The sequence below is a fragment of the Sminthopsis crassicaudata genome, chromosome 2 (assembly GCF_048593235.1).
Source record: "Sminthopsis crassicaudata isolate SCR6 chromosome 2, ASM4859323v1, whole genome shotgun sequence".
Classification (NCBI taxonomy): domain Eukaryota; kingdom Metazoa; phylum Chordata; class Mammalia; order Dasyuromorphia; family Dasyuridae; genus Sminthopsis; species Sminthopsis crassicaudata.
The window spans coordinates 158,856,752-158,882,989 of record NC_133618.1 but is presented as its reverse complement, the minus strand read 5'-3'; the positions used below and the strand labels follow the sequence as shown (position 1 = coordinate 158,882,989).

At 35.1% G+C, this 26,238-nt stretch overlaps 2 protein-coding genes across 4 annotated transcripts in view; one reads left to right on the top strand and one right to left on the bottom strand.

Annotated features, from left to right (window-relative positions):
- Positions 1-685: 685 nt before the first annotated feature.
- CRNKL1 (crooked neck pre-mRNA splicing factor 1) lies at positions 686-16,033 on the bottom strand. Its single transcript, XM_074287751.1, has 14 exons — positions 15,849-16,033; positions 14,199-14,351; positions 13,599-13,690; positions 13,247-13,405; positions 12,760-12,926; positions 10,545-10,723; positions 8,852-9,022; positions 7,046-7,237; positions 6,239-6,298; positions 5,172-5,252; positions 3,716-3,955; positions 2,942-3,043; positions 1,466-1,714; positions 686-1,046 (listed from the first exon to the last, which is right to left on the bottom strand). The coding sequence occupies exons 1-14, from the start codon at positions 15,897-15,899 to the stop codon at positions 879-881; spliced, it is 2,064 nt and encodes a 687-aa protein (XP_074143852.1). The 5' UTR covers positions 15,900-16,033; the 3' UTR covers positions 686-878.
- Positions 16,034-16,062: 29 nt separating this feature from the next.
- The window catches only part of CFAP61 (cilia and flagella associated protein 61), a 329,189-nt gene continuing 319,013 nt past the window's right edge, over positions 16,063-26,238 (top strand). For 2 of the 3 annotated variants that reach the window (XM_074287748.1, XM_074287746.1), the window contains exons 1-2: positions 16,063-16,147; positions 20,915-21,065. The gene's annotated coding sequence lies outside the window, so the exon portion shown is untranslated. Of the gene's footprint in view, positions 16,148-20,914; positions 21,066-26,238 lie in introns of those variants that run through there. The other variant, XM_074287747.1, reaches the window with a different exon arrangement.

The following is a 26,238-nucleotide window of genomic DNA, read 5'->3' as shown; positions in this document are numbered from 1 at the left end:
ACACTTAGGGCATTATAGGAACTTAAAATATTTTCATCGTCTGCTCATTTCTTTAAATTCAGCACTGCCCACTATTAAATTTTTTGTCTGACAGTATATTTAGGCTCTTTTCAAACTTCTCTGTATTTTCCATAAGGAATTTTCTAAATTAACTCTTAATAGCTTACATAGGATTTTAGGTATGCAGGGTACTCTCTATATTTTCTGAAAAATAGATGCTGGTATCATTCCCATTTTATAGATTAAAAAACAGGGCCATCGAAAGTCAATTGATTTACTCTAGTATTATGTAATTTGTAAGAATTTGCAGTGAGGCTTTCCTAACTCCCATTCTAGCTCTCTATCCACTCTTATACTGCCTACAAAGATAGTTTAGTGGAAGCTGGATAGTTTTTTTTACAAATGTTTATAAGTATTTAATATTTATATTAACTCAAATACACCCAACAATTTCTCATAAGGAATCCTAAATGTATAAAATCTAAGACATAGCCCACACTGTATATGTTAAAAATGACAGACTAGTTCTTTCTCAGGAAAAGTATAGAAAATGTAAACTGAATGGTTATTACTTGACAAGATGACATTTGAAAATTGTCTTGTAGTTATATGATCAAACCAATCTAAGATATTTTTAAAATTCTGTATTTTGAAAATCACTAAATATTATCAAAATAGATGAATCTGTGTTATAAAAAAAATTTTATGTCCTTTATTTACAATCTTCTCAATGCTAACTTAGCAATATTTTAAAGGCTTAGCATTGCAAAGGTACAAGGTTAACAATGATAAAAAATATGCACAAAAGTCTCCTAAGTCACAATAATTGTACAGTAGAAATTTATAAAAATAACAAAAATGGAACAATATAGAAAAAGTCAAGATTCACTCTCATCCATGTCTTTGTCTGGGTCTTGCTCTGCAGAATCCTTTTCTTGCTGCTGTTTCTTCCAAAGTTTGGCCATTGCCAGTAGTTTGAGATTGGGCTGGTTTGCGGCATCTTCTGGAAAGATATAGTCATAGTACTCTTCCCAGCCAGCATCAGACTATGAAGAGAGAAAATAAAGAAGATGGAATAGATATATCTTAAACATTTAACTTTCAGCCAGTTTAAGTGGGACACTTTCGCAATGCATGGTCCCATTCTAACTCATTTTTTGGTAAAGGAAAAATGACTTTACTAGAGTTAACAGCCTAAAATTTGGGAGAGATAATGTGGTTTATAAGTGGGGAAAAAAAATTATAAGGATGTGAGAATTTACCTATATTTATCAAAATTCCTAAATCACAATCTACATATCCAGTTCAATAAGCATTTATTAAGTGCCTATTGAATGCAAATCAAATTTAAGTTCATGTTGCCTAAACTTAAGCCTTTAAACATTAAGAGGGAAATCCAAAGATATATGCATATCAATTTATTTTTATATCAAATTGGTAACAATCCTAGATTTCTAATTCTTACCCCATCTTCTGCCTGTACTTTTCTTCTCTTCTTAACTTTCTCTGGCATGAGTTTGTCCACTCTCTCTTTATGAGATTCTGAACCAAATTCATCTTCAAAATTTCTCCAGGATTCTAGTAACATGAGTCTTTCTTCTTTCTCTTCACAGTTTCTCATAGTTTTGTTGGCTTCTTCATATATTTGTCTGCATTTAGTTAAACTTTCTTCATTTCCTGCAGAGAGTTCAAACTGGGCAAAACTGATCCATACCTAGAAAAACACCATAATAGAATCAAATTAAGTAGATAAATGCAATCACTTAAGACAAAATTCCATATAAAACAAGTGTTAACAATGGCCTTCCTCCTATTTAATTTTCAATTAGCTCTACCTGGAAATACCCAACAATTTATAAATTCATTAGCCTTTTTAAAGTCTTTTCAAAGTTGTCTGTCTTTATAATGTTGTTGCTACCTATTTCTTGACAGAAGTGATAAGACTCTATACAAGAAACATACATTTTTAGATGGTCAATGTGGGAACTGGTTTTGCTTCACAATGCCTATTTGTTACAACATAAAAATACAACTCCCCAACAGGTTAAAGTACCAACCCAATGAAAACAAAAATTATAGATGAAGAGAAGCAGCAGAACAAGAAACAAACTCAAATGAACTGATTCACTATTTCCCTGGAAACATTTTTCTATCCTCCAACCTTAATAAACCTGCAATGACTTTCTAATTTTCTTTTAGCTCAATGTTATTTTTCATAGGTCTCAACAACCTACTTGATAAAGTTAAAATTTCAAAGGCACTTGAGCTATACCTGATGTCCTTAAAAGCATTTTGGTTCTTTATGCAAATAACAAAACTTTGTTTTCTTTTTTTTTTTTTGCTTGAGGCTAGGGTTAAGTGACTTGCCCAGGGTCACACAGGTAGGAAGTGTTAAGTCTCTGAGAGTAGATTTGAACTCAGGTCCTCCTGAATTCAAGGCTGGTGCTCTATCCAAAAATAACAAAACTTTCAACTGCAAGATTAAAATATTTTTCTACTTCAACGTAAAGAAGATCCAACTCACTTCCAGTTGATCAATGATGGACAGAAACAACTACACCCAGAGAAGGAACACTGGGAATTGAATGTAAACTGTTAGCACTACTGTCTATCTACCCAGGTTACTTATACCTTCGGAATCCAATACTTAACGTGCAACAAGAAAATTAGATTTACACACATATATTGTATCTAGGTTATACTGTAACACATGTAAAATGTATGGGATTGCCTGTCACCTAGGAGAGGGAGTAGAGGTAGGGAGGGGAAAATTTAGAAAAATGAATACAAGGGATAATGTTATAAAAAAAAAAAATAATTACTCATGCATATATACTGTCAAAAAATTTATAATTATAAAATTAATAAAAAAATATTTTTCTAACTCAAAAGACTATTGGAAAGCAAAAAGATGAAGGGATTATAAAAAACAAGCACATGCCTTAACATGCTGTGTTCGTTGCAACAGTCTTCTGTAAAGACTTCTTGTTTTTTCAGATTCTTCTTGTTCAATTTCAAAATCAATGTATGATTTCCAGAGCACCTAAATAAAGTAATTAAATATCTGTGTTTAAATTGAAACCTCCCCCCAAAAAAACGCAACTAAAATGTCATTGAAACCTCTTTCCATATATTGTATGATTATTAACTAATTGAACAGTTAGACACCTATACACGTTTATTAAACCTCCCCCACACAAGCTCGATAGAGTAAAACTGACAAATATGAATATTCATTTTTGCATCTCTCTCAATTCAAATGATTTAGCTCACCAGAACAAAGAAATTCTGGGACAAGCTAAGGAAATCTATGCCTTTTCCTCCTTTTGATATGAGGAAGCAAAACCTCTCCTTCAAGAAACGAGGATAAATACTTTTAATTTTTTGCTGAGGCAATTGGGGTTAAGTGACTTGCCCAAGGCAACACAGCTAGGACGTTTTGAGTGTCTAAGGCCACATTTGAACTCAGGTCCTCCTGACTTCAGGGCTGGTGCTCTATTCACTACACCACCTAGCTGCCCCAAGGGTAAATACTTTTGAAACTTTTTTATCATTTGTTATGTGAATCTCCAAGAATAGCAGAATTCTGGTTAAAAAATTGGAGTTATCCAATTAGATTTCAATTTTGTCCCCACACACATATCTAAATATCAATAATATTTTTAGTACTAAGTAATGCTAAGAAAATGCCCAAGATATCATTTAAGTTCTTCACCTCTGGCATGTCTAAACGTGGCTGGCTAATAGCCAACTCATATATTGCGCGGGCTCTCTCAATATCTCCAAGAATTGTCTCTAACTCAGCAAATTTGATCCATGATGTACAATTTTCTGGCGCAAATTCCAGGAACTTTTCATAAAGCTTTCGGCACCGGTCAAATTCTCGAAGTTGCAATTCCAATTCAATGTAGACTTTAAACAATTTGTTTTTGGGACACTTGCCAATAGAGGTTCCCTAGAAAATAAAATAAAGTAGAATGACTACTTAAAAGTCTCTTGCTACTACACAACAATGGTCTGTATGTCTTAGGGACTATTCTGGATGAAACGAGTGTTATCAGTAGGACACAAAATACTTTCTTGTCCCAAGGAACAAAAAACTTATCAGGCCAGCTTCTGATTGCAGGTTTAACAAGTACCCAAGGAAAAGTCATTCATTTGGATATAAATCCTGATTTATTCTGATTAAATTATGATGATTCCTAAATTCTTTCCTAGCAAACAGGTAGTTTTGCTTTCATGCTGCAAATTTTAAATTTCAGAAATAAGAGGCTAAAATTGAATAAGGAGTTGTTCATAAATGATTCATTCCAAATATCTTCTGTTTAAGTGTATGGTTATAATATAGTTTTTATTATTTATTTTTTGGTGAGACAGTCAGGGTTAAGTGACTTGCCCAGGTCACACAGTCCAAGTGAGTGAAGCTACATTTGAACTCGAGTCCAAATTTGATGCTCTCTCCACTGTGCCACTTGGCTCCTAATGCATAATATAATGAATTCAAAATATATCTTAACTGACCTTAACTACATTTACACTCAATTTGCCTTGCAAAGAGGGCCAAAGAGAGAAGCAATTTTCATAGGATCATTAGAATTAGGTAAGAAGCTGAGGTACAATATTATTTAAACTCATAGAAAGCCTGAACCACAACTGGTTCTTCTAATTCCAAACTCTAATGTGTTGTTGCTTTGACTAGCAATCTGGAGTTTGCTCATTGATAGCTGGGGTATAAAATTTACTGTAGTTAAATGGTAATGAAATGCAAGAAATAAACCATTTCTTCTTAAATTTAAAATTAGGAAACTATAAAAGTAGCTTTCAAATACTTCATTAGAGAAGCCAACCTATTAGAAAAAGAGCTACCTACTGGTAGGGAAGATATACTCACATATCCATAAACTACATTCAGAGAATGAAGCATATACCAAGGAATAATTGGTTTTTGATAACTGCAGTATGAGTATAAATTAGCATTTTTTTTTTCAGTTGAAATAGAAGGTTCATTTGTATTAATGAACAGGGGGACAGGCAATAGCATTGATTTTATTGAACTACTGAAGATAAAACTTTGCTTTCTGGGTTTTCTGGATTATTTGTGGTCACTATGATATTAAGTCTGATTGTGAAACATGAAAGATTTGTCATGCACCAATCTTCTTCTAACTTACCAAAGCTCTTCTAGCAAATGGTAGATTTTTTTGTCTTATTTCAAATTGGGCATACAGTAGCCATATTTTGGCAAAAGTGAACTGAAAAACAAAAGCACAAAAAACCTCTAGGTTAGAAGACTGTAAATTAAAAATTATTTATGAAAGAAGTACATAATTTTAAAAATAAAAAATTCTTGTTTCTCTGAAATAAATCTCTTGGAGCTAAAGATGGTGAGGTACTTTGGTTACAATCAATTGCACTATCATACAATAGTAATATGTGCTACTTTAATATTCCAAAATGCTATAATCTCATCAGTAGGGGGGAGTATTCCCTCTACTGATTCATACTAAACCTCTCTTCAATCAGTCTGTCCCCAAGCATTTATTAATTCACCTACTAAGTGCCAAGCAGCACTGGGGATACAAAGAAGGCAAACACATAAATCCTTGCTGTCAAGGATTGCTAGTCTAAAGGGACACTCAACATGGAAACAACTATGAACATGCAAGAAATATAAAATAGACAGGGAAAGGCATTAGCAGTGGAGTAGACCAGGAAAGGCCTCCTGAAGGTGGGATTTGAGCTGAGTATTGAAGAAAGTCAAGGAGGAGTAATGAGTAGAGAGAAACACGTGAAGACTAATAATAAAGCAGTGTTGCTGGATATAACAAATAAGGAAGGAATTCAAAAGATAAAGATGTGAAGCAACATGATATGTATAAGTAAGTGAAAATGGGCAAGAGAGAAAAGCTCAGTAACTGGGTATAGCAATATAAAGTTTAGCTTGAACATAAATTGACAAGAAGTAGTATGAAACCAGGCTAGAAAAGTTGCTTAAAGCCAGAATACAAAATTCCTTTAATATCAAGTGTACTTTAATACAGTGGCAATGAGAAGCCACTGTAGTTTCTGAGAAGGACGTGATAAGATATAGGTATTGGTTAGAGGGGAACTATGCAGATATGTGACTCACCAGCTAATTGAAGCCACAGGAATGAATAAGATTGTCAAGGAAAAAATGACTAGAGTATTAAAACAGAACCCTGAAAGGTACTCAAGCTCAGAGGAGGAAGAATCATACCTTTTTGTGAGGAATCAATTTCAAACAAGCTTGATATACCTGTCTGGTCCTCTCTGGATCCTATAAACAAACAATAGAAAGTTTCAGAAAAAATGTTAGTCATCTTTTTTGCAGCAGATTTTAGTAATTCTAATTACAAACCTAAACTATTTTCAGATGTCTATGTTTTCAAACACTGACTTCATTTATGATAAAAAATAAAATAAACTACCTGAGTTTTTTCTGAAGAGCTTTTTTTCCTTATCAGCAGAAATAAAACTCTTCAGTATTCTATGATCAACAATAAAATGTATTTAAGTATATACATATGTACACGTGTGCATACACACATAATTTTTTGCTCAGATCATCAGAATACAAACTCCCACTTCCATCTTCTCTCTCCTCCACCCCTAGCCCAGATAAATTAAACAAATTACTTTTCTTACATATCACCTGAGATATATTTGAAATAGAAATTTACAACAAAGTTCAAGAGAACTATATATAATTAAACAAAGTCTTACTTAGGTTGATTTATTCATCTTACATTTATTCATCTTGAGATGAATAAATCAAGTGGTTTCACTCTACAGTAGCTCAAGAGAAAAGAACTTTTGTGTGTTCTGCAAACAGAAGTTTTTGAAATACTATATGATAAATATGAAATTAATCACAAACTTGAAGGTCACTATATCTTATATATAGTATGGTCTTCCTGGCAACTAGAGATTTAGTCTCCAGTTTGAAGGAGGTTCAGCCAAGCTGAACCCTGGGGAGATCAGAGGTCATGCATTCCTTCTATGCAATTCTTCCTGTTCCTTTTACCTTTGCCTCCAACTCTTCATAAAGTGCATAGTTGATCCAGAGGTAGATATAGCGCTTCCAGTGCCTCTTCTCTTGGATAGGGGGCACGTTGGCAATGGCTCTTTCATATACCTCCCGCACAGTGTCTGGTTCTGCATCACTTTCCACCAATCGCAAATAATCAAACCAGGCGTCATAATTGTGTGGATTGGCCTAAAAAGAAAATCAATTTCACAATCTACCATAAAGTACACTCTACCTCATTAGGAAGAGAGGGAGTGGTGAGGGATTTTCAAGAGTATCTAGGCAACATGATCTTAAGAGTCAGAATTTACATAGTCACTATTTCCAAGGCTTTCAGAATACTTCTGACTTTTTTCTTCAAAAACTCCTAAGAGATTTAATAAATAAAGGTTAAAGCAGGCACCTAATACCACAGAGTTCATGAATGGCAAAGCCAAGGCCAAAGTCAAGGTTTACATGTTTTTTTTCCCTTTGTTATTTTAAATAAGAAGTAATACAGTATGAGGAAATTCACCGAATTTCAGATCTGGAAGGAAAAGACTTTAGGAACTCTTTTAAGTCCAACCCATACCGAAAAAAGAATTTCCATTAAAACATATGTGACAAGTGGTCATCTAATCTCTGTCTAAAGTCCTCCAGTGAGGGGAAAAGAACATTTCCCCATTCAACTTAGTTTGATGAACTATAATTGATATTTTTTCGTGATACTGAGCATCAATTTTGTTCTTTGTTCTTGTTCCTACCATATGGGAGAAAATATATCAAGCATAATACCCAGAAAGCGGTATGAAAGTCCTTCAATGACCTGACTAGGCCACATGGCCACTTTGAGTTTTCTCTTCTCTGATCCTTCAACCAATCCTCCCATAGCATGTATTCAAGGTTCTTCTCTATCCTGGTTGCCATCCTCTATAGAGTATTCAACTTTTACATATCCTTTTTAAACTGGGGTGCCCAAAAGCTAACACAAAAGTCTAGATATGATCTGGGGACAAAAATCAGGGTTTCTATTATAAACACCTTTTTATTCCTAAAAATGATGCTTCTCTAAACATGGCCCAAGATCCTGTTAGCTTTTTTTGTTTCTACCTACTACATAATACTTAACTTACACTGAGTTTGTAATGCACAAAAATACTCAGGTCTTTTTCAGATACTGCCAATTTTGACTTTCTAAATTTCTTTACCAAGTTTTACTAGTGCTATTTTGCTTTTACATCACTTATTTGTAAAACGTCATCTGCTCACATTCCAGAATTGAATTTTCCCTTCCAAGATTTAAAGAAAAACAATGGATACAGAGACTGGTTCCATAACAATATCATACTATTAAAAGTCTCTATTGAAAGGAAAGAACCACTTGTTCTCTGTGACTGTTAAACTGGTTAAAGAAACTAATTTATTTGGTATGTTCCTCAGAGAGGTAGAGAGAGGACATCAGTCTTTGCTTTGGCAAAATCTATTATATTTTGACAAAATCTTCCAATGGTAGAGGTTTGAGGTGGAACAGGAGGTTTTGAAGTTTTGATGAGGAAATTTCTGAGAGTTCTCTTCCAAAGGACTTAAAACTTTTGATTAGATGAGGTAGAATTAAAGGATTGTGAACAGAAATTTTGAATAGTTGCTAAGGTGAATATCAAAGAAAATCAATATGAAACAAGTAAACACATTGTTGTTGAGAGGCAAGAACCCATTCAGTTGAAGATAGACATCAACCCAATCCCAATAATTTCATGACTTCCTTCAATAGTATTCTGCTGCCTGGGAAAAGAACAAGGAAGACATTACTACAGGTACACTCACCTTCACCTCCTCTTCATACTGAAATCTCCGTTTGCTCACAATGATGTCTTCAATACCTCGTCTATCCCCAAATTTCTTTTCAAAGATTGTGTAATTTTTAAAGAGTTCTTGGGCTTCCTGCTTTGAAATCCTGTCCAGAGCATATTTATAGATCACTCGTACCCTTTCAAACTATAAAAAACAAAAGCTTCAATACAAATGCTAATATATTTTAATAATTATTTATCTCATTTAAAAGAACTTTAAAAATCTACATAACATATAAGTTTTAAATACTATTTTAATGCTGAGGATCGAACATGATCAAAATTATTTATTGATCAAGATTCTTTTCTTCAATAATTCTGTTGGAATGCTTTCTTTCATCAATGACATATACACAGATCCACCTACTGCCTCCAAAAACCTAGACATTTTTCATGAGTTGTTACGGCCAAGAAAAAAATCGCCAACTGATGGTGGAAGTCAGGTTTCTAATGATAAGTCACTAAATTTAGCTTGACTGATTCTTAGAAGTCAGGCATACAAGATTAAGATGCTCAAATCTGAAGCCCTTCCAACTTAGTAGCATCTGTAAGAATTCATGCTTTTAATAGCACAATCTTTGACACAACCATCACATTGCCACCAGCCATCAGAGTGAAGATTTCAGTGAGAGTTTGCTGCTAGATTAAATCATTTCTGCAATATCATAAAAATCTTGAATACATCCCAATTTTTTACTGACTGATGCATAAACTTCTTAACATAGCATTCAAGCCTTTTACTTTCATCAACTTACTCTCTACCACCCCCAGGGAATTAGGGGTAAGTGCCTTGCCCAGGGTCACAAGGCTAGGAAGTGTTAAGTGTCTGAGGTCAAATTTGAATTCAGGTCCTCCTGACTTCACAGCTAGTACTCTATCCATTGCACCACCTAGCTGCCCCTACCAATCTACTTTTTCAAGACTTATATTCTATTGTTGCCCTTCATGAATCCTCCAATCTAGGTCTAAGCACTTCAGTGTGCAATCTTACTTTGGTTCCTTTGTTTAATCTGAGTGTCTCCATTTCTTCGATTCAAACGCCCAGTTCAAGCCCTTTCCTTTATAACCCAGACCTCAGTGATCATTTCCCCCTCTAATTTCTTCTGTCTAAATCAGTCCCCAATCTGTAGTGCAACTACTTCCCCATGTCTACCTGGGGAAGATTGGTATGTAGGGCCCTGGCAATCAGTAACCCCTTGGTGGGAGCTTACACAAAACCTTGAATATACCCCAAATTTTTATTGACTGATGTACAAACTTCTTAACCTAGCATTCAAGCCTTTTACCGTCACCAATCTACTTTTTCAAGATTTATATTCTATTATTGCCCTTCATGAATCCTCCAATTTAGGTCTAAGCACTTCAGTGTGTAGTTTTACCTTGGTGCCTTTGTTTAATCTGAGTGTCTCTATTTCTTTGCTTCAAAGGCCCAGCTCAAGCCTTTCCTTTATAACCCAGACCTCAATAATCATTTCCCCTTCTAATTTCTTCTATCTATCTCTTAACTGTCTAAACTACTCCCCTGTCTGTAGTGGAGAGATCCTGACTTTATGTGTGATTAAATAATTTCTAAAAAAGATAAATACAAAATGGACATCTATTTAGTATGCATAGTAATCTTATAAAAGTCTTTCTGCATAATATACAGAAATTGAAAATATACTTACTTCTTTCTGATTTTCTTCAAACTTTGCAAAGGCTACATAGAGATGTTCATCCATATGCTCATCTCCAAAGAATTCCACAGCTCTTTCATATACTTTCCTTGCATGAGCAAAGTAGCCATGTTTTTCTTCAAAGCGAGCATACTTGATCCAATTCTTAACATCAGGGTGCACAAGGACAAGTCCAGAAGAATTAAGGAAATACTAGCTAGTACATTGATCAAAATTTTTGCAAGTCTAATGGTTAGAAGAGCCCAAAGGAAATAACTAAAAGTTATAAATGCCCAATTAAATCTTGGAACGTGGTTTCTTAATGTTTTTAATTTTTTTTTTTTTTTTTTTTGCAAGGATTGCCCCACTCCTTTCCTTGCATTTGCAGATTGAAAAAACCTATGGATGGACTCCCTCAAAAATGTTTTTTTAATGCCCTGAGTAAAGACAAAGTATTCCAGACCTTTTATATTAAACTACAATTTTCAATTTTTTAAATTTTATGGACTATAGGTTAAAAATTTCTGGTTTAAGTCTCTCTAATGGTGAGACTTATTTCTCATTTCTCTAACGTATATGGAACTAGGGCAGGTAGGTGGCACAGTGGATGGAGCACCAGCCCTGAAGTCAGGAGGACCTGAGTTCAAATCTGGCCTCAGACTCTTAACACTTCTAGCTGTGTGACTCTGGGCAAGTCACTTAACCCAGATTGACTCAGGGCGAAAAAAATGTATATGGACCTAAGTCAAATTTCCCAATTGATAAATGATCAAAAGATATAAACTATGCCTAAAGGGCTATAAACTCATTAAAGTCCTTTGATCTAACAATACTTGTACTAGACATGAATCCCAAAAGAGAATTTTTAAAAAAGGACAAAGACTTATATGCACAAAAAAAATTTATAGGAACTGTTTTCTCATGGAAAAGAATTGTAATTTGAGAGATGTCTATCAATTGGAGAATAGCTGAATAAATTATGGTATGTAATTATGACGGATATTATTACTGTATAAGAAATGAGAAGGATGCTCTCAAAAAAACCCTAGAAAGTCCTCCATAAGCTCAAAGTGAAATCTATTATAAATGCTGTGTGATAATCAGCTATGAATGACTTTCTATTCTCAGCAATATAATGATCCAAAACTACTCTGAAGGACTTACTAAAAGATTTATGATGAAAACTGCTATCCATATCCAGAGAAATAACTGATTTTGTCTGAATACAGATTGATGAATTTTTTTACCCTACTTTAGAGGGTTTTTTGGGAAGGGGTCTGTGGGGTTCTAGGTTTTCTTTTACAACATGACTTTTATGGGAAAAGTATTAAATTAAAAAAACTTTTTAAAAAGGAATTCCTGCTTTATGGGGAAAAACCTACCACAGATTTATCATTAAACTTAAATGTAACCAAAGATAATGATCAAGAATGATTGACAGAATGGACTCATTCTAATTACAACAAATATGAATCAAAGAAAAACACGTGAAAAGAGACTAGCTCTTCTGTTTAAAGCAGCATAGCTGATGACATATGATCAAAAGCACTGATCTTCAAGCTGAATATTACAAATCCTAGCTCTGCCACTTAATAACTAGAACACCTAGGGCAAGTCACTCTTTTTATAAGCTTGTTTCCTTATTTGTTAAGAGGACATAAAGATCGTGATACTACTATAGTACTACCTGAATTTTTTTTGCTTTTTTTTTTTTTTTTTTTGTATGGTTGAGGATATCAATCCTTCTCTGATTTTTTTATTTGTTTGTTTTGGTTTTTTATTATAGCTTTTTGTTGACAGAACATATGCATGGGTAATTTTTCAACATTGTCCCTTTCACTCACTTCTGTACCAACTTTTCCCCTCCCTCCCCCTCCACCCTCTCCCCTAGATGGCAGGCAGTTTCATACATGTTAAACATGTTATACTACCTACTTTAAAGAGTTACCTTAAGAAAAATGATTAAACAATTAATCATGTTATAAAAAAGAACAAACAGAAATAAAATGAATACCTTGAAAATATCACCAACAATTACTCAGAAATGTTTTTCTTTGGCTTAAAAGAGCAACATCTGTTTAAAGCAGATAGGCTACAAAGTACATAAAATCTATATTCTTAAACTGCTTATCCAGAAAATAAATGCTACCAACTAGAAGGTGACTATGTAAGGAATATGTGGCATAAGTAATAACTTTTTAAAGGACAAAAATTTTTCAAAGGATATATCTTTCATAAATGCTACGTGCTCGATCCACCTCTTTATATCTCAATTCGAAGTTGATATAGGAATGCCAGGCTTGCTCCTCAGGCTGCCATTCCATCCAGCGTTCAAAAACCTGCCGGCCTCCAGCAATATTTCCCAACATCTCCTCCATATAAGTATATTTATACCTATAACAAAATCATCCCAAGATAATCCCTGGAGTCAAAATTATTTAGGAAAAAATAAACCTTGGAGAGCATTTATTCATTTATTTGTTTATTCATGTTTGTAATGAGAGGGGGACCTAAGGCTTATTGTCCAAAAGATTAAATAAAACAATACTATCTCTATTAAATAATAAACAAAAAAACATCCTCTTCCAGAAAAGATCAAACATTTGAAATGTAGGTTGTTAAAAATCTGTTTTTCAATAAGTTCTTTCATATAAAAGTGAAATAAGTTTGTTAATCTTGTAAGCTACATACAAATCATACTGTCATAACCTTACCAGAACTGGTTGACCCGAGGAAGAGTAGTGATGGCTCGATCCCAGATATTTCGGGCATGATTTACTTGGCGATTTTTCATTTCCATTTCTGCATATTTTAGCCATAGAGTGATATTTCGATAGTCGACATCCAAGGCACGCTCGTATATGGAACGGGCTCTGCAAGGTAACATTTTTTTAGGGGAAAAGTATATAAAACTTAACAATCACATTTTAGGTAACTATCTGAAATAACATATAACAATTGAAATGTTTACCTGACTAAAGCAGATGTATAATAATACTGTACTTGTACAATCAAAATTTTTCATTACCACATGTGAAATGGTGTTTTTATATATGTTAGATTTACCTCTGAATTTCCTTTAGACTCTCTTCCCATTGTGCATATTTTATCCAGTTGCTAATCACAGTTCTATTCTTCCTTATATTGTCCTCAAAAGTCTGGAGGAAAGAGAAAAGAGTCAACCCAAATAAAACCAATTTAAAGGGAAATACTTTGGCTCAATTTTTAGACTAACAAAAATAATTCATTTAAATTTAATTCACAGACATTACATGGAAGATCCAAGTTCAAATTTATCCTCAGATAGTTACTAGTTTTGTGAACCTGAGTAAATCACTTAATCTCTAAGTTTCTACAACTGAAAAATGGAAAGAGTAAGAGGATCTCTCTCCCAGGCTTGGTACGAAGATCAAATGAGACAATATTTGTAAAATGCTTAGTACAAAGACTGTACATATTCCGATCTTAATAAATGTCTGTGCCCTTCTCCTTTGTTTTGTACTATTTCACAAGAATTTAATAAGGAACGTAGGTGTAAATCTCATATGTTGGCTATTAACAATATTCATTTTAGTCTCTCTAATCACAATGCAAAGAAACTTATCAAACTCTCAGTCAACAATCTTTATAGCATTCCCCTGGAAGAGCTGAAGTATTTTTATTTACCTTTCTTTTCCTTAGTTTATAATCATTTAATTCTTCTTCATCTGTGATCTTCTGTTGAGGAGGTGGTGGAAGAAGCTCAAGCTCTCTTTCTTTAGCTTCCCTTAAAAGCTGTTCAGCTGTGATTTGTATTTCAGCAGGGGCTTTGTTTTTCACCTTAAAAATGAAATAGATCTCTCTTTGGTTTATGCATTTTTAACTATACAAATAATTTCAAATAAATTCACTCTACAAAAAATTTCAAATAATCATTTATATAAATGTTATGAGTATTTATGTATACATACATTTTTGGACTATATTACAAGATACCCTATTTGGGAGATTGTTTTCACTTCTTTATGATATTATATATAATTCTTAATTTTATCTTAAGGCAAATGAGCAATAAAATGAGTAGTAGTATATACCTGTGGCTTAGGATAAAAATAAAACTTGATCCTGGAGGCAATACTTTGAATGTAATTTTCATGTGATAGTATGTCTTTAAAACTATACATCACATTTTAATCAAATTTATAAAAACCTTTACTGATAGGACTCATTACTCTTAGAGTTATAAATGAATTAAATGGTCTAAAACATATACTTATGTATAAAGCCATATTTAAAACAGGAACCAAAGATGTGCATTGAAACACTTCTTTGCCACTTGCTGTCTTTAGCAGGATCTCTATTTCCTTTAGCTGTAAAGTGATGATGACAATGTCCATACTACCTGCATTGTGAGGATGAGATAACATGATATGAAAACAGTTTGCAAACTATAAGTTGGAAGTAAATACATTTGAAAGATAAAATTTCTAATTTAATATGAATTTATGACTCATAATTTTAACATCCAAGATGGTATCTGTATCCTGAGCTTGAGGGAGAAGAGTAAAATCCCTGGAAATCAGCAGCTTTCTTGTTAAGATAACAGAACAACTGTTTTGTGTGGTTTCACCCTTTGCAAGAGAAACACGGGGAAAAGCGTGTGAATCATTTTTTGTAGTGTTTAGACCTAAAGGCTGCTTTAAATATCTGCGTTGGTGACTTTAAAGAAGTGGCACTGTGGAAATATAAGACTAGAGTCTAAAGGCCATCCCATATTTGCTAATGTTTACATGCTTCTCCCCATGCACAGAAGAACATCACTAGATAAAAGTGGCGTCGCTGTACCAAAGATCTGACTCACTAGGGTTTGCACACATGCAAAATCAGAAAATCCCAAGAAGTCAGTTCTTTGGTATCTGCAGGGTGGGCTCATAGCGTGGGGTTGCAAGTACTGGGCTACGGTTCTATTATTAGATGATTAGTAATTACACATTCTTCGTGGTTACAAGCAAAGAGAAACATTTAATAATAATAATAAAACGATCTTGACTCTCAACGCACGAAGAATTACTCTAAAGTGACTTGACACGTAGGAAAGCCGCGGACCAAGGTTCTTCCTGAAGCCGGACACTAATAAAGGCGCGCTGCGCTGGGGGCCGCTGTCTCTGTAATCCACACTTCCAGAGAGTCCCCATTCCCAGATACGTTCTTCCCACTCCCTTCCCGGGAAGATCAGTACCACACCACCAGGGACAGGGACTGCAAGACATCAACAACAGCCTTTCCTGGTCCCCTCCCCCTCACCTGCAGACAAGCCCCGGGACAGTGTCGCCCTACCTTAGCCACTTTGGGGATCCGCTGCTTTCCGGCCGCAGTGGAGGCTGCCATGTTGGCGTGGATGTGCCCGCGAACCCTTCAAAACCGGCTCCAATCCTTACGTTGTGCTCTTTAAGCTCCCGAAACTGCCCCGACTATTCCGACCAGACAACTCCAAGCCGGAACCAGAAAGCGGAACTGTCGTCATCTAGACGTGACCTTTTACCTTTAGCCACCACGTGACGGAAAGGACGCCGTTTCTGTAGCAACCGGCGTTCGGCGGCCCTAGCGGAGTTAGAACACAGAGAGCTGTAGCTGAGGTAAGTCAAGTTAATCAGGGATTTTTCTCTGGGAAGCCGAGTGTTTGCACATATTCTAACTCGGGTGTGTTCTCCCTGGTTTAGGGCCAAGAGATTTGGGAGTTAGGGAGAAACTTGAAAGTAATTAACCTAAAACGTGAATTGCTCTGAAACCTGAAATAGAGATCCTCCGCCTCCGGGGGAGGGGAGAAAAGCTTAGACTACCAGTCCCCGAAGGCAAAGCCACCTCACGCCCTCTCGCGATTGGCGTCTGAGCCGTGGTGCATTGTGGGCCTAGTAGTCTCAATCTCTTACTTCGGCCTCTATTTTGACCTGGAAATGGGGAGAGTAAGGAAAAGAAAGGAAAGGGAATAAACATTTTTCTAGCGCCTTCTGTGTGCCAGGACCAATGCAAAGCGCTTTACAGATATTATGCCATTTGATCCTACAATTATGCAAATGGGATGCTGTAATCCCTATTTTATAGTTGAGGAAACTGAGGCAAAGTAGGTTAAGTGACTGGCCAGATTAAGTGATTTGTCCAAGACTGAGACTAGACAAAACTTCCTGGCTCCGGAGCCAGTGCTTAACTGCCACTCAGCGCTCTTCCTACCTCTCAGTAAGCACGGAATAAATGATGGTGGTTGACTGATCTATAGTAAAAATCCTGGGAAAAGAAATTGAAAGTATGACTAATTTCTAATTGGTGGAGTGGAATTATTCGTATTTCATTTGTCTGTCGCCCTCCCTGGCTTTTAGATCCACTGGTATGGAAAGCACCTTTATTGAATCCATTTTATGAATACATAAAAACTAGATTTGAGGCGCATAAGTACTGCCTCCCTCCCCCCCTGGGTTTTCAGTGTACGTGTTTCCATGGAGAAGACAGGTCTTTCAGACCCACGCCCTCTGGTGGTAGAAGTCAGACTTAAAAGAAGGGCTGAGTTAAAAAAAATGTCAACAGCTATTGAAACTAGTAGTTAAAGTGTAATGCCGGAGAAACTGAGGCAAGATAGAGATGAGAGAGTTTAATGTTTTATTTGAAAGGGAGAGTTATTGGGACCAGAGGGATCCATGGCTGAAGGAGACTATGGTCTCCAAGAATCCCGCTCCAGTGTGAGTTCTCAGTGACATATACATGTGGCTCAGACACAGGGGCAGAGGGAGGCAGGGTGGAGTCAGAGCGCCCAGAGCAGGAACTGGGGACTATCAGTCCGGTTCTGAAGGGGAGGGGGAGGCCCTCTGATTCATTGGGATTACAGAGTCTAAGATATAAGACCTTTATCCTAACATTAAAAGGGAATGGTTATGAATGGGGATAAACTGCAACCTTTCCCAGTAAGATCAGGAGTGAAACAAGGTTGCCCACTATCACCATTACTATTCAATATAGTACTAGAAACGCTAGCCTCGGCAATAAGAGCCAAGAAAGAGATTCAAGGAATTAGAGTAGGAAATGAGGAAATCAAACAATCACTCTTTGCAGATGACATGATGGTATACTTAGAGAACCCCAAAAACTCTGCTAAAAAGCTATTAGAAATAATTCAGAATTTTAGCAAAGTCGCAGGATACAAAATAAATCCACATAAATCCTCAGCATTTTTATACATTACCAACACAATCCAACAGCAAGAGATACAAAGAGAAATTCCATTCAAAATAACTGTGGTTAATATAAAATATTTGGGAATATATCTACCAAAGGAAAGTCAGGAATTATGTGAGCAAAATGACAAAACACTTGCCACAAAAATTAAGTCAGATTTAAATAACTGGAAAGATATTAAGTGCTCTTGGATAGGCAGAGCGAATATAATAAAGATGACAATACTCCCTAAACTAATCTATTTATTTAGTGCCATACCAATCAGACTCCCAAGAAACTATTTTAATGACCTAGAAAAAATAACAACAAAATTCATATGGAAGAATAAAAGGTCGAGAATTTCAAGAGAAGTAATGAAAAAAAAAATTAAATGAAGGTGGCCTAGCTGTACCTGATCTAGAACTGTATTATAAAGCAGCACACACCAAAACCATTTGGTATTGGCTAAGAAATAGACTAGTTGATTAGTGGAATAGGTTAGGTTCACAGGGCAAGGTAGTGAATAAAAATAGCAATCTAGTGTTTGACAAACCCCCAAATTCCAATTTTTGGGATAAGAATTCATTATTTGACAAAAACTGCTGGGAAAACTGGAAATTAGTATGGCAGAAATTAGGCATGGACCCACACTTAACACCATATACCAAGATAAGATCAAAATGGGTCCGAGATTTAGGCATAAAGAATGAGAACATAAATAAATTAGAGGAACAGAGGATAGTTTACCTCTCAGACTTGTGGAGGAGGAAGGAATTTGTGACCAAAGAAGAACTAGAGATCATTATTGATCACAAAATAGAAAATTTTGATTACATCAAATTAAAAAGCTTTTGTACAAACAATACTAATGCAAACAAGGTTAGAAGGGAAGTAACAAATTGGGAAAACATTTTTACAATTAAAGGTTCTGATAAAGGCCTCATCTGCAAAATATACAGAGAATTGACTCTAATTTATAAGAAATCAAGCCATTCTCCAATTGATAAATGGTCAAAGGATATGAACAGACAATTTTCAGATGATGAAATTGAAACTATTTCCACTCATATGAAAGAATGTTCCAAATCACTACTGATCAGAGAAATGCAAATTAAGACAACTCTGAGATACCACTACACACCTGTCAGATTGGCTAAGATGACAGGAAAAAATAATAATGAATGTTGGAGGGGATGTGGGAAAACTGGGACACTGATGCATTGTTGGTGGAGTTGTGAAAAAATCCAACCATTCTGGAGAGCAATCTGGAACTAAACCCAAAAAGTTATCAAACTGTGCATACCCTTTGATCCAGCAGTGCTACTACTGGGCTTATATCCCAAAGAAATACCAAAGGGAAAGGGACCTGTATGTGCCAAAATGTTTGTGGCAGCCCTTTTCATAGTGGCTAGAAACTGGAAAATGAATGGATGTCCATCAGTTGGAGAATGGTTGGATAAATTGTGGTATATGAAGGTTATGGAATATTATTGTTCTGTAAGAAACGACCAGCCGGATGAATACAGAGAGGCTTGGAGAGAGATTTGCATGAACTGATGCTGAGTGAAATGAGCAGAACCAGGAGATTATTATACACTTCAACAAGATATTGTATGAGAATGTATTCTTATGGAAGTATATATCTTCGACAAAGAGAAGATCTAATTCAGTTCCAATTGATCAATGATGGACAGAATCAGCTATACCCAGAGAAGGAACACTGGGAAATGAGTGTAAACTGTTTGCATTTTTGTTTTTCTTCCCAGGTTATTTTTATTTTCTGAATCCAATTCTTCCTGTGAAATAAGAAATTCGGTTCTGCACACATACATTGTATCTAGGATATACTATAACACATTTAACATGTATAAGACTGCCTGCCATCTAGGGGAAGGGGTAGAGAGAAGGAAGGGAAAATTCGGAACCGAAGTGAGTGCAAGGGATAATGTAAAAAATTACCCATGCATATGTACTGTCAAAAAAAGTTATAATTATAAAATTTTAAAAATTATTAAAAAAGGGGGGGGAATGGTTATAACCTGAGGCAGAGTAACTGAATAGGACAATTAGGGAAACTGAGTCAGGACATTAAAAGAGAACTGTGGCACAACAATCTTGCTAATTGTTGTGAAAAACCATGTCAACCCTCAAGGTCTTTGGTCATCAAACTAAGTCATTGATTCAATTTATTGGTTACTGGTGGCCTAACTAATAAATTCATTATACTCAGAATTTCACATTTCAGATGATATTAATTTCTACCATAACAATTAGAACTATCTTTGGATAGTCTTGAAAAGTAATAGGTTCTCCCATGATAGAGTTTTAAAACAAAGACCAGGTGATCTTGATCATTTGTTGGATATGTTCAGGTTTTTGTATTTGTATTTGTTTTTGTTTTTTTTGTTTAGGTATAAGTTAAACTTAATGACTTCTAAAGTCATATAAGTCATATAATGACTTCTATAAAGTCATATAACTTAATGACTTCTCAAATAATGAGCATTTTCCTAAATTTATATATGTATATATACAACTACAAAGGAAAGGAAGGAGGAAGGAGGCTGAGGAAAAAAGAGGGAGAAAGAAATTGGAGTTTCATAAAGATAATTGATAAATTAAAAAGTTATATTTATTGCTACCAGCATCTTTAGAGACTTTTTTTTTCACTTTAGATTTGACAGAAACACCTGTGAATTTTTTTTTTTTAATCTAAATGCAAATCTGGATAGATAATTGTTTTAAACAAAATTACCCCAAGGTAAAATCACTGGTTTTTTGTTTGTTTGTTTGTTTTGTTTTTTAATAAAGCAGCAGTGAATTCCCTACCTAATATTTAGATACATATAATTGTGGTAAATTAAGTATGATAGACCAGCAAATGTTTCATTTTAGTTCCTTTCAACAACTGCTATTTAACATTTAGGAGCAGTTTTACTGGCAACAAAAAATACAGTTGTGATTTCTAGACAGACCAATTCTCAGAAATTGTTATGAACAGACTGAGAAATGTGTCTGGTAGCTTGTGGTGACAGTTGACATAGTGTACCCCCAGGAAAAAACAGCTAGATAGATGTAGAAAATATTGTATTCACTTTGTCATTCTGAAGATTAAATTAGTATTTAATATTATGAGTACTGTAACCAAGACAGCTAATCATTTTAGATTTATAGCAGTGTGTTTTCTCTTTTCATGAAAGGGCATAAAATGACATCACTAACTTCTCCAAGAGGAAGGGAAGAAATTGTCCATTGCAGAAGAACAGAATCACAAGATATTTACAGTATTAAATCTCTCATCAGAAAATTTACAGAAAGTCTTTTTGGGAGGATTAATGTCATTTATCTTCTGTAAGTAATTTTTATCATCCTAGAGTTAATAAACTTTTATTGGATACTGTGGACTCTGTTCTGGGATGGTATAGATATCCCTTGAGGAATTTGTATTTTATGTGAAAAATCATGTACATACAAATTGGCATGGGCTTATCAAAGGGCAATATATTCAAAAATTAAATGAATTGATTGATCCACAGATACTTTATATTTGTGAGGCTTTCAATGAGTACAATAAAATATTTTTGGCTTGCTAAAAGAATTTGCAGGAATAAAATTTGATGAGTTCACTGAACTTTGATAAATTATCCAGAATTTCTCATAGAAAAGACAGAGCCAGATTGCAGGAATCATGGTTCTTTGATTTTTACATAAAATGAATAACAGACATTTAAATATTTGTCAAAGAGCACATGTTTGGTAATAAATCTGTATAAGTACATATATATGTATAGTTGAATAAGTCTTTCATCTCTAAAAGGGGAATCTTGCCCTCTTATCTAGGGTCACCATTTAATAAAAAGCTGGAGAGATCTTTAAGAGCAAAGCAAAAGTTTATTGTACATTTTCTAGAAAATTGACGTCCCTCCCATCGAGCAAGCAATCGAAGGAAGAGACACCTTCTGGGACAGGTTTTACACTTTAAATAGTCTTTAACGCAAACATCCCTTCCACCGCTGACCATCATTCTGATTGGCTGAGAGTCTTACATTCTAAACACTGAAACTACCCAAGAAATTGAACTTGGCCAATAAGTACATGGTTGCCCATATTTGATTGAAGTGGGGAGAAAATAATGTCATGGTAGGAGAATAACAGGGAGGGGACTTAGGTGTGCCCTTGAGTCGATGCTCAAGGACCTTCAGGCCTACTCCAACTCTGAAGTAAATGAAGCCTTACTCAGTTTTTTACAACTGTCTTGAGTGATCTCACCTCATCTCATTCAGTCCCCCCTCCTATTTATACACTGAGATTTCTTCAATTTTTTTTTAACATGATTTCACATTATGAATGTGAAATTCCTCTGAGAGAAAATTGCTTCTGTGGAGAGGAAGTTGGGTTCCCCCCCTCCTCCCCTTTCTCCATGCACTGGAATAAGACACAACTTTTAATATTTATTTATAACATTCTTTTTTTTTTTTTTAAATTTGAGTTCCAAGTTCTTTTCTTCTTTCCTATTGAGAAGTCAAGCAATATGAAATCAACTTATATATGTGAAGTCATGCCAAAACATTTTTATATTAACCATGTTATAAAATAAAACAGTACAACAACAACAAAGAAATAAAAAAAGAAGAAAAATAAAGTGAAACAAATATGATTTAATATGTACTAAGTTCATTAGTTCTCTCTATGGAGATGGATAGAATTTTTCTACTTGGGTCTTTTGGTATTGTGTTAGATTGATGAGGATAGACAGAGATTGTCACCTACATGAGGAAGCAGCTTCAGAGTGCAAACCCTAGTTTCAGAGAAGAGTGTTTGCTATAGAATCATGAAAACCTAGTTGAGTCGAGTGACTTATCCAAATGAGATGTTTTACCCAAGGATTGTTGAGTGAGCACTCAAAAAAGAAAGGAAAGACTTCAAGGCTTGCAGACCAAGAGCTGGCAGTCACCTTGGCCACAGATGTTTCTTAGGGTGTGCCTCACTATTATTGTAAATTTCTGCCCACTCTTCCTATGGATGCTATGTATATTTGTGGGAAAGTGTGCTCCAGATTTATGAAGGGGGATGCTGTGGTTTTGTATGGTCATCTAAGTAAATGCCTTTTCTAAAAGCTGATTTTGTCAACTGCCTGACTTTTCATGAGAAGTATTGGGAGATGGAAGAGGTTAGTAAAGATAGTATTGTTAGAAGTTTGAACTCATAGGCTTACTCCTAAAAGCCAAATGGGAATCCAACGTATAAACTCAAGATAAGTTGGGGGGAGGGAATATTTCTGAGTGGAATATGTAGATAAGTAAATGGTGGTTTTTTTTTTTTTTTTAATGGAACTGTTTTAGCTTAGTTTTATGCAATTAAAAAAAAAAAATCCAGTTAAAATATAAAAACATTTTATCTTCTCTATAGAGATCATAATGACAGGGAGGTAAAAGGATTCCTTCTAATTCTAAATTCCTATGATCTTTCTGTGAAGAAGAAATGAATAGATTCTATTTGAATTATTATTCATAATGGATATTATTATCCATAATAGATAAAGAGGAAACCTCAGAAGGAGAAAGGAATAAATATTTATAAACTGCCTACTATGTGCCAGGCATTGTGCCTTTAAGCACCTTACAAATGTTGACTCATTTAATCCTCACAATAGCTCTAGGAGGTAAGTGCTTCTTATCACCATTTTACATTTGAGAATACTGAAGCAAAGAGAGTTTAAGTTTTTTGTCCAAGGTCACACAGTAAGTATCTGAGGCCAGATTTGAACTTAGGTCTCCCTGACTTCAGACCCAGCACTCCATACATTGTACCATTTAGTTGCCCTCAGGATCAGCAAGACCGAGTTAAAACCCCACCTCTGACACTCACTGACTATGACAGAAGGGAAATCATTTAACCTTTTACAGCGCATTCTCCATAGAATTGAAATCATGAGAGAGAGAAAAAAGAAGAAAGCAGGGGGAGGGAGGGAGAGAAGGAGAAGGAAGAGAAGAAAAAAATAGTAATAGTAGTAGTAGTAGTAGTAGTAATACTAGTAGTACTAGTAGCAGCAGTAATACTAATAGTAGCAGTAGCAGAGCAGCAACCAGCAGCAGCAGTAGCTGCTGCTAGAGAGAAAATAGTGTGACAGATGGAGAGTGGAACATTTGAAAGAAAAGTTATTTTTTCATATTAAAACTCACATAATAGAATTTCATAGATGGATGGGGCTAGGGGCCTTAAAGAGTATTTAATATAATGTCTTCCTCAACATGAGTAAACAGACTAGGAGAGGCAAATAGTGCTAATTATGTAGTCCATTTGTAGCAGAATCAGAATTAGAACCCAATTGGTAAGATGAAATCTTAGGATGGTAAATGTGAGGTCTGACTCGGGTACAAGATGAGAGAGAGCATTTTGTCTGAAAAACATCTCAGAATTTTAGTGGATTAAAGGTTCCAGATCAGCAAATTAAGTAATACAGTTAATAAGATTGTAGAGTTAGAGCTGGAAGAAAGAGGTCATCTACTTTAAATCGCTTAGTTTACAGATGAGGAAACTGAGTCTGGGACAAGTTAGGTGGCTTGTCAAAAAGAACAGAGTCAGAGGTAGAATTTGAGACTAGCCATTGGACATTAGTGCCCGGGAGAGAGAAGAAGGCTGACGACTGAGCCTCTGCCTCACTTAAATCCAGTTCATATGCAAGTCAGAACATCCACCATGATGTCATTGATCCTCTTCAGAAATGAAGAAGGAACAGCAGGGAAAAGTTAAAAGCATTAGTTCAAGTCTTTGACTGTATTAAGAAAGGCATAGTTTCTAGGAAGAGCAGCTGGCTGGTGCAGTGGAGAGAGTGCCAGGCCTGAAGCCAGGAAGACTAATTTTCCAGAGTTCAAATGTGGCCGCAGACACTTCCTAATCATGTGACCCTGGGAACTTAAAAATGACCCAGTCACTTAAATCTGTTTGCCTCCAAAATATAGAATCATCCTTAGTTCTCTGTAATATCTTTATAATACTGATGTGGCAGAAGAGGGAGAAAGGTCAGAATGTGTAAAGAATCATAGTTTTTAGGCTTATTAATTTTAATTTGGCTGCTGATAATCTAAATGTTTTATGGGAGGACACAGACAAGAGTTACACCACATGTTGGGCATGAATGGGCTTTTATCAGCATTTTTGGATCATTGTCATCAGAAATCCAGTTGAGTATTTGAATGCTGAGATAAAACTTCAGAATTGTTTTAATAGCTGCATTAGGAGCATATTTTCTTATAGTCATTGAAAAATTGCAGTTATTTTTTGAAAACTATTTATTCATATCCTTTTGACCACCTAGTTATTAAAGAATTACCCTTTGGGTTTATATCTTTATATCAACTCCTTATATTTCTTAGCTCTCAGATTTTTGTCAGTGATATTTGATGCAAAGATGTTTTTTTTTTTCTTGAGTAAATCAGTAATTCTTTCATATTCTATTTGCTTTGATTTTATTTGAGTAAACCATTTTTAGTTTTACAAAACTGTTTTCAATTCTATCCTTTGATTGGTGAAGACTTCTTTCTTAGCCCAAACTCATTCTCTTCTGGCCCTTTCTAATGTTGTTGAGGTATGGAATTAAGGGGAGAGATCCCCTTTGCTCAGAGATGCAGGTCCAAATGTAAAAGAAAAAGAATTCATAAACCCTGAAATCTGTGGCAAAAAGGAAGTTTTATTTTTCATTAAGAAAGAGCTCTCTCAGCAGGCAAATTCCTAATGAGGAATTTTGTAAAGAATGTGTTAACAGACTCCTGTTTTTGGGTAAGTATTGGTTTAGGGGCTGGTGGACAGTTTGAACTGATTAGCAGACCAAGATCTCCAATTGAATGAAATCGTTTTGAAGGCTTTTTTTTCCCCAGAGTCTAGAATTTCCTAAAGGGGATCCAGGCCACCTCCAAAAGATCAATGGAAGGTGATTTGACCAAGATCTCCAATTGAATGATGCCGCTTAACTTGGGAAGGGCTTATCTGGGAAAGTATGCTTTTTCCCATGGGAGAGTCTGACACCCGAAATCTGGTTTCAGGGTTCAGCCCCATCAATGTAACTCTAAAATTATGTATTCCCTTGAAGTTTATTATGATAGGTGGTGTAAAATACTGTTCTAGATTTAATTTTTCTTTTCTAATGACTTATCTGATACTGAGTCAAGGATAGAGTATGAAGATATTGATGAAAAGAAAGTTATTACTCTCTAGGTTGGCAAAAGGGAAGAGTTATAAAAGAGAAGTTCTAGCTACATGAAAGTAGAGGAAGCAGCTGATTTTTCTGTTTAATTAACCACTTTCATCTACTACTTGCTATATGGGAAAAATTAAAAAGAATTTTGTAGTATAGTATACTTTACTAACCTATTTATAAAGAATGATAAAAAGAGCTATCAGACTCACTGAACATTCAGTAATATCTGACATGGAGCCTGGTACAGTAAAAATACTTTTTTTTTTTTTTTTTTTTTTTTTTTTTTTTTTGAGAGAGAGAGATGCTATACCAACCTGAAGAATCTAC

What these genes read in the sequence shown, in the direction of transcription:
- CRNKL1 (XM_074287751.1), bottom strand. Translation starts at nt 15,899, where the DNA reads ATGGCAGCCTCCACTGCGGCCGGAAAGCAGCGGATCCCCAAAGTGGCT. An exon ending in AGTATGAAGAGGAGGTGAAG is followed by an intron (nt 7,238 to 8,851) that starts GTGAGTGTACCT and finishes TTTTCTTTTTAG; the next exon opens with GCCAATCCACACAATTATGA. An exon ending in AATTGATTCCTCACAAAAAG is followed by an intron (nt 5,253 to 6,238) that starts GTATGATTCTTC and finishes TTTGTTTTTCAG; the next exon opens with TTCACTTTTGCCAAAATATG.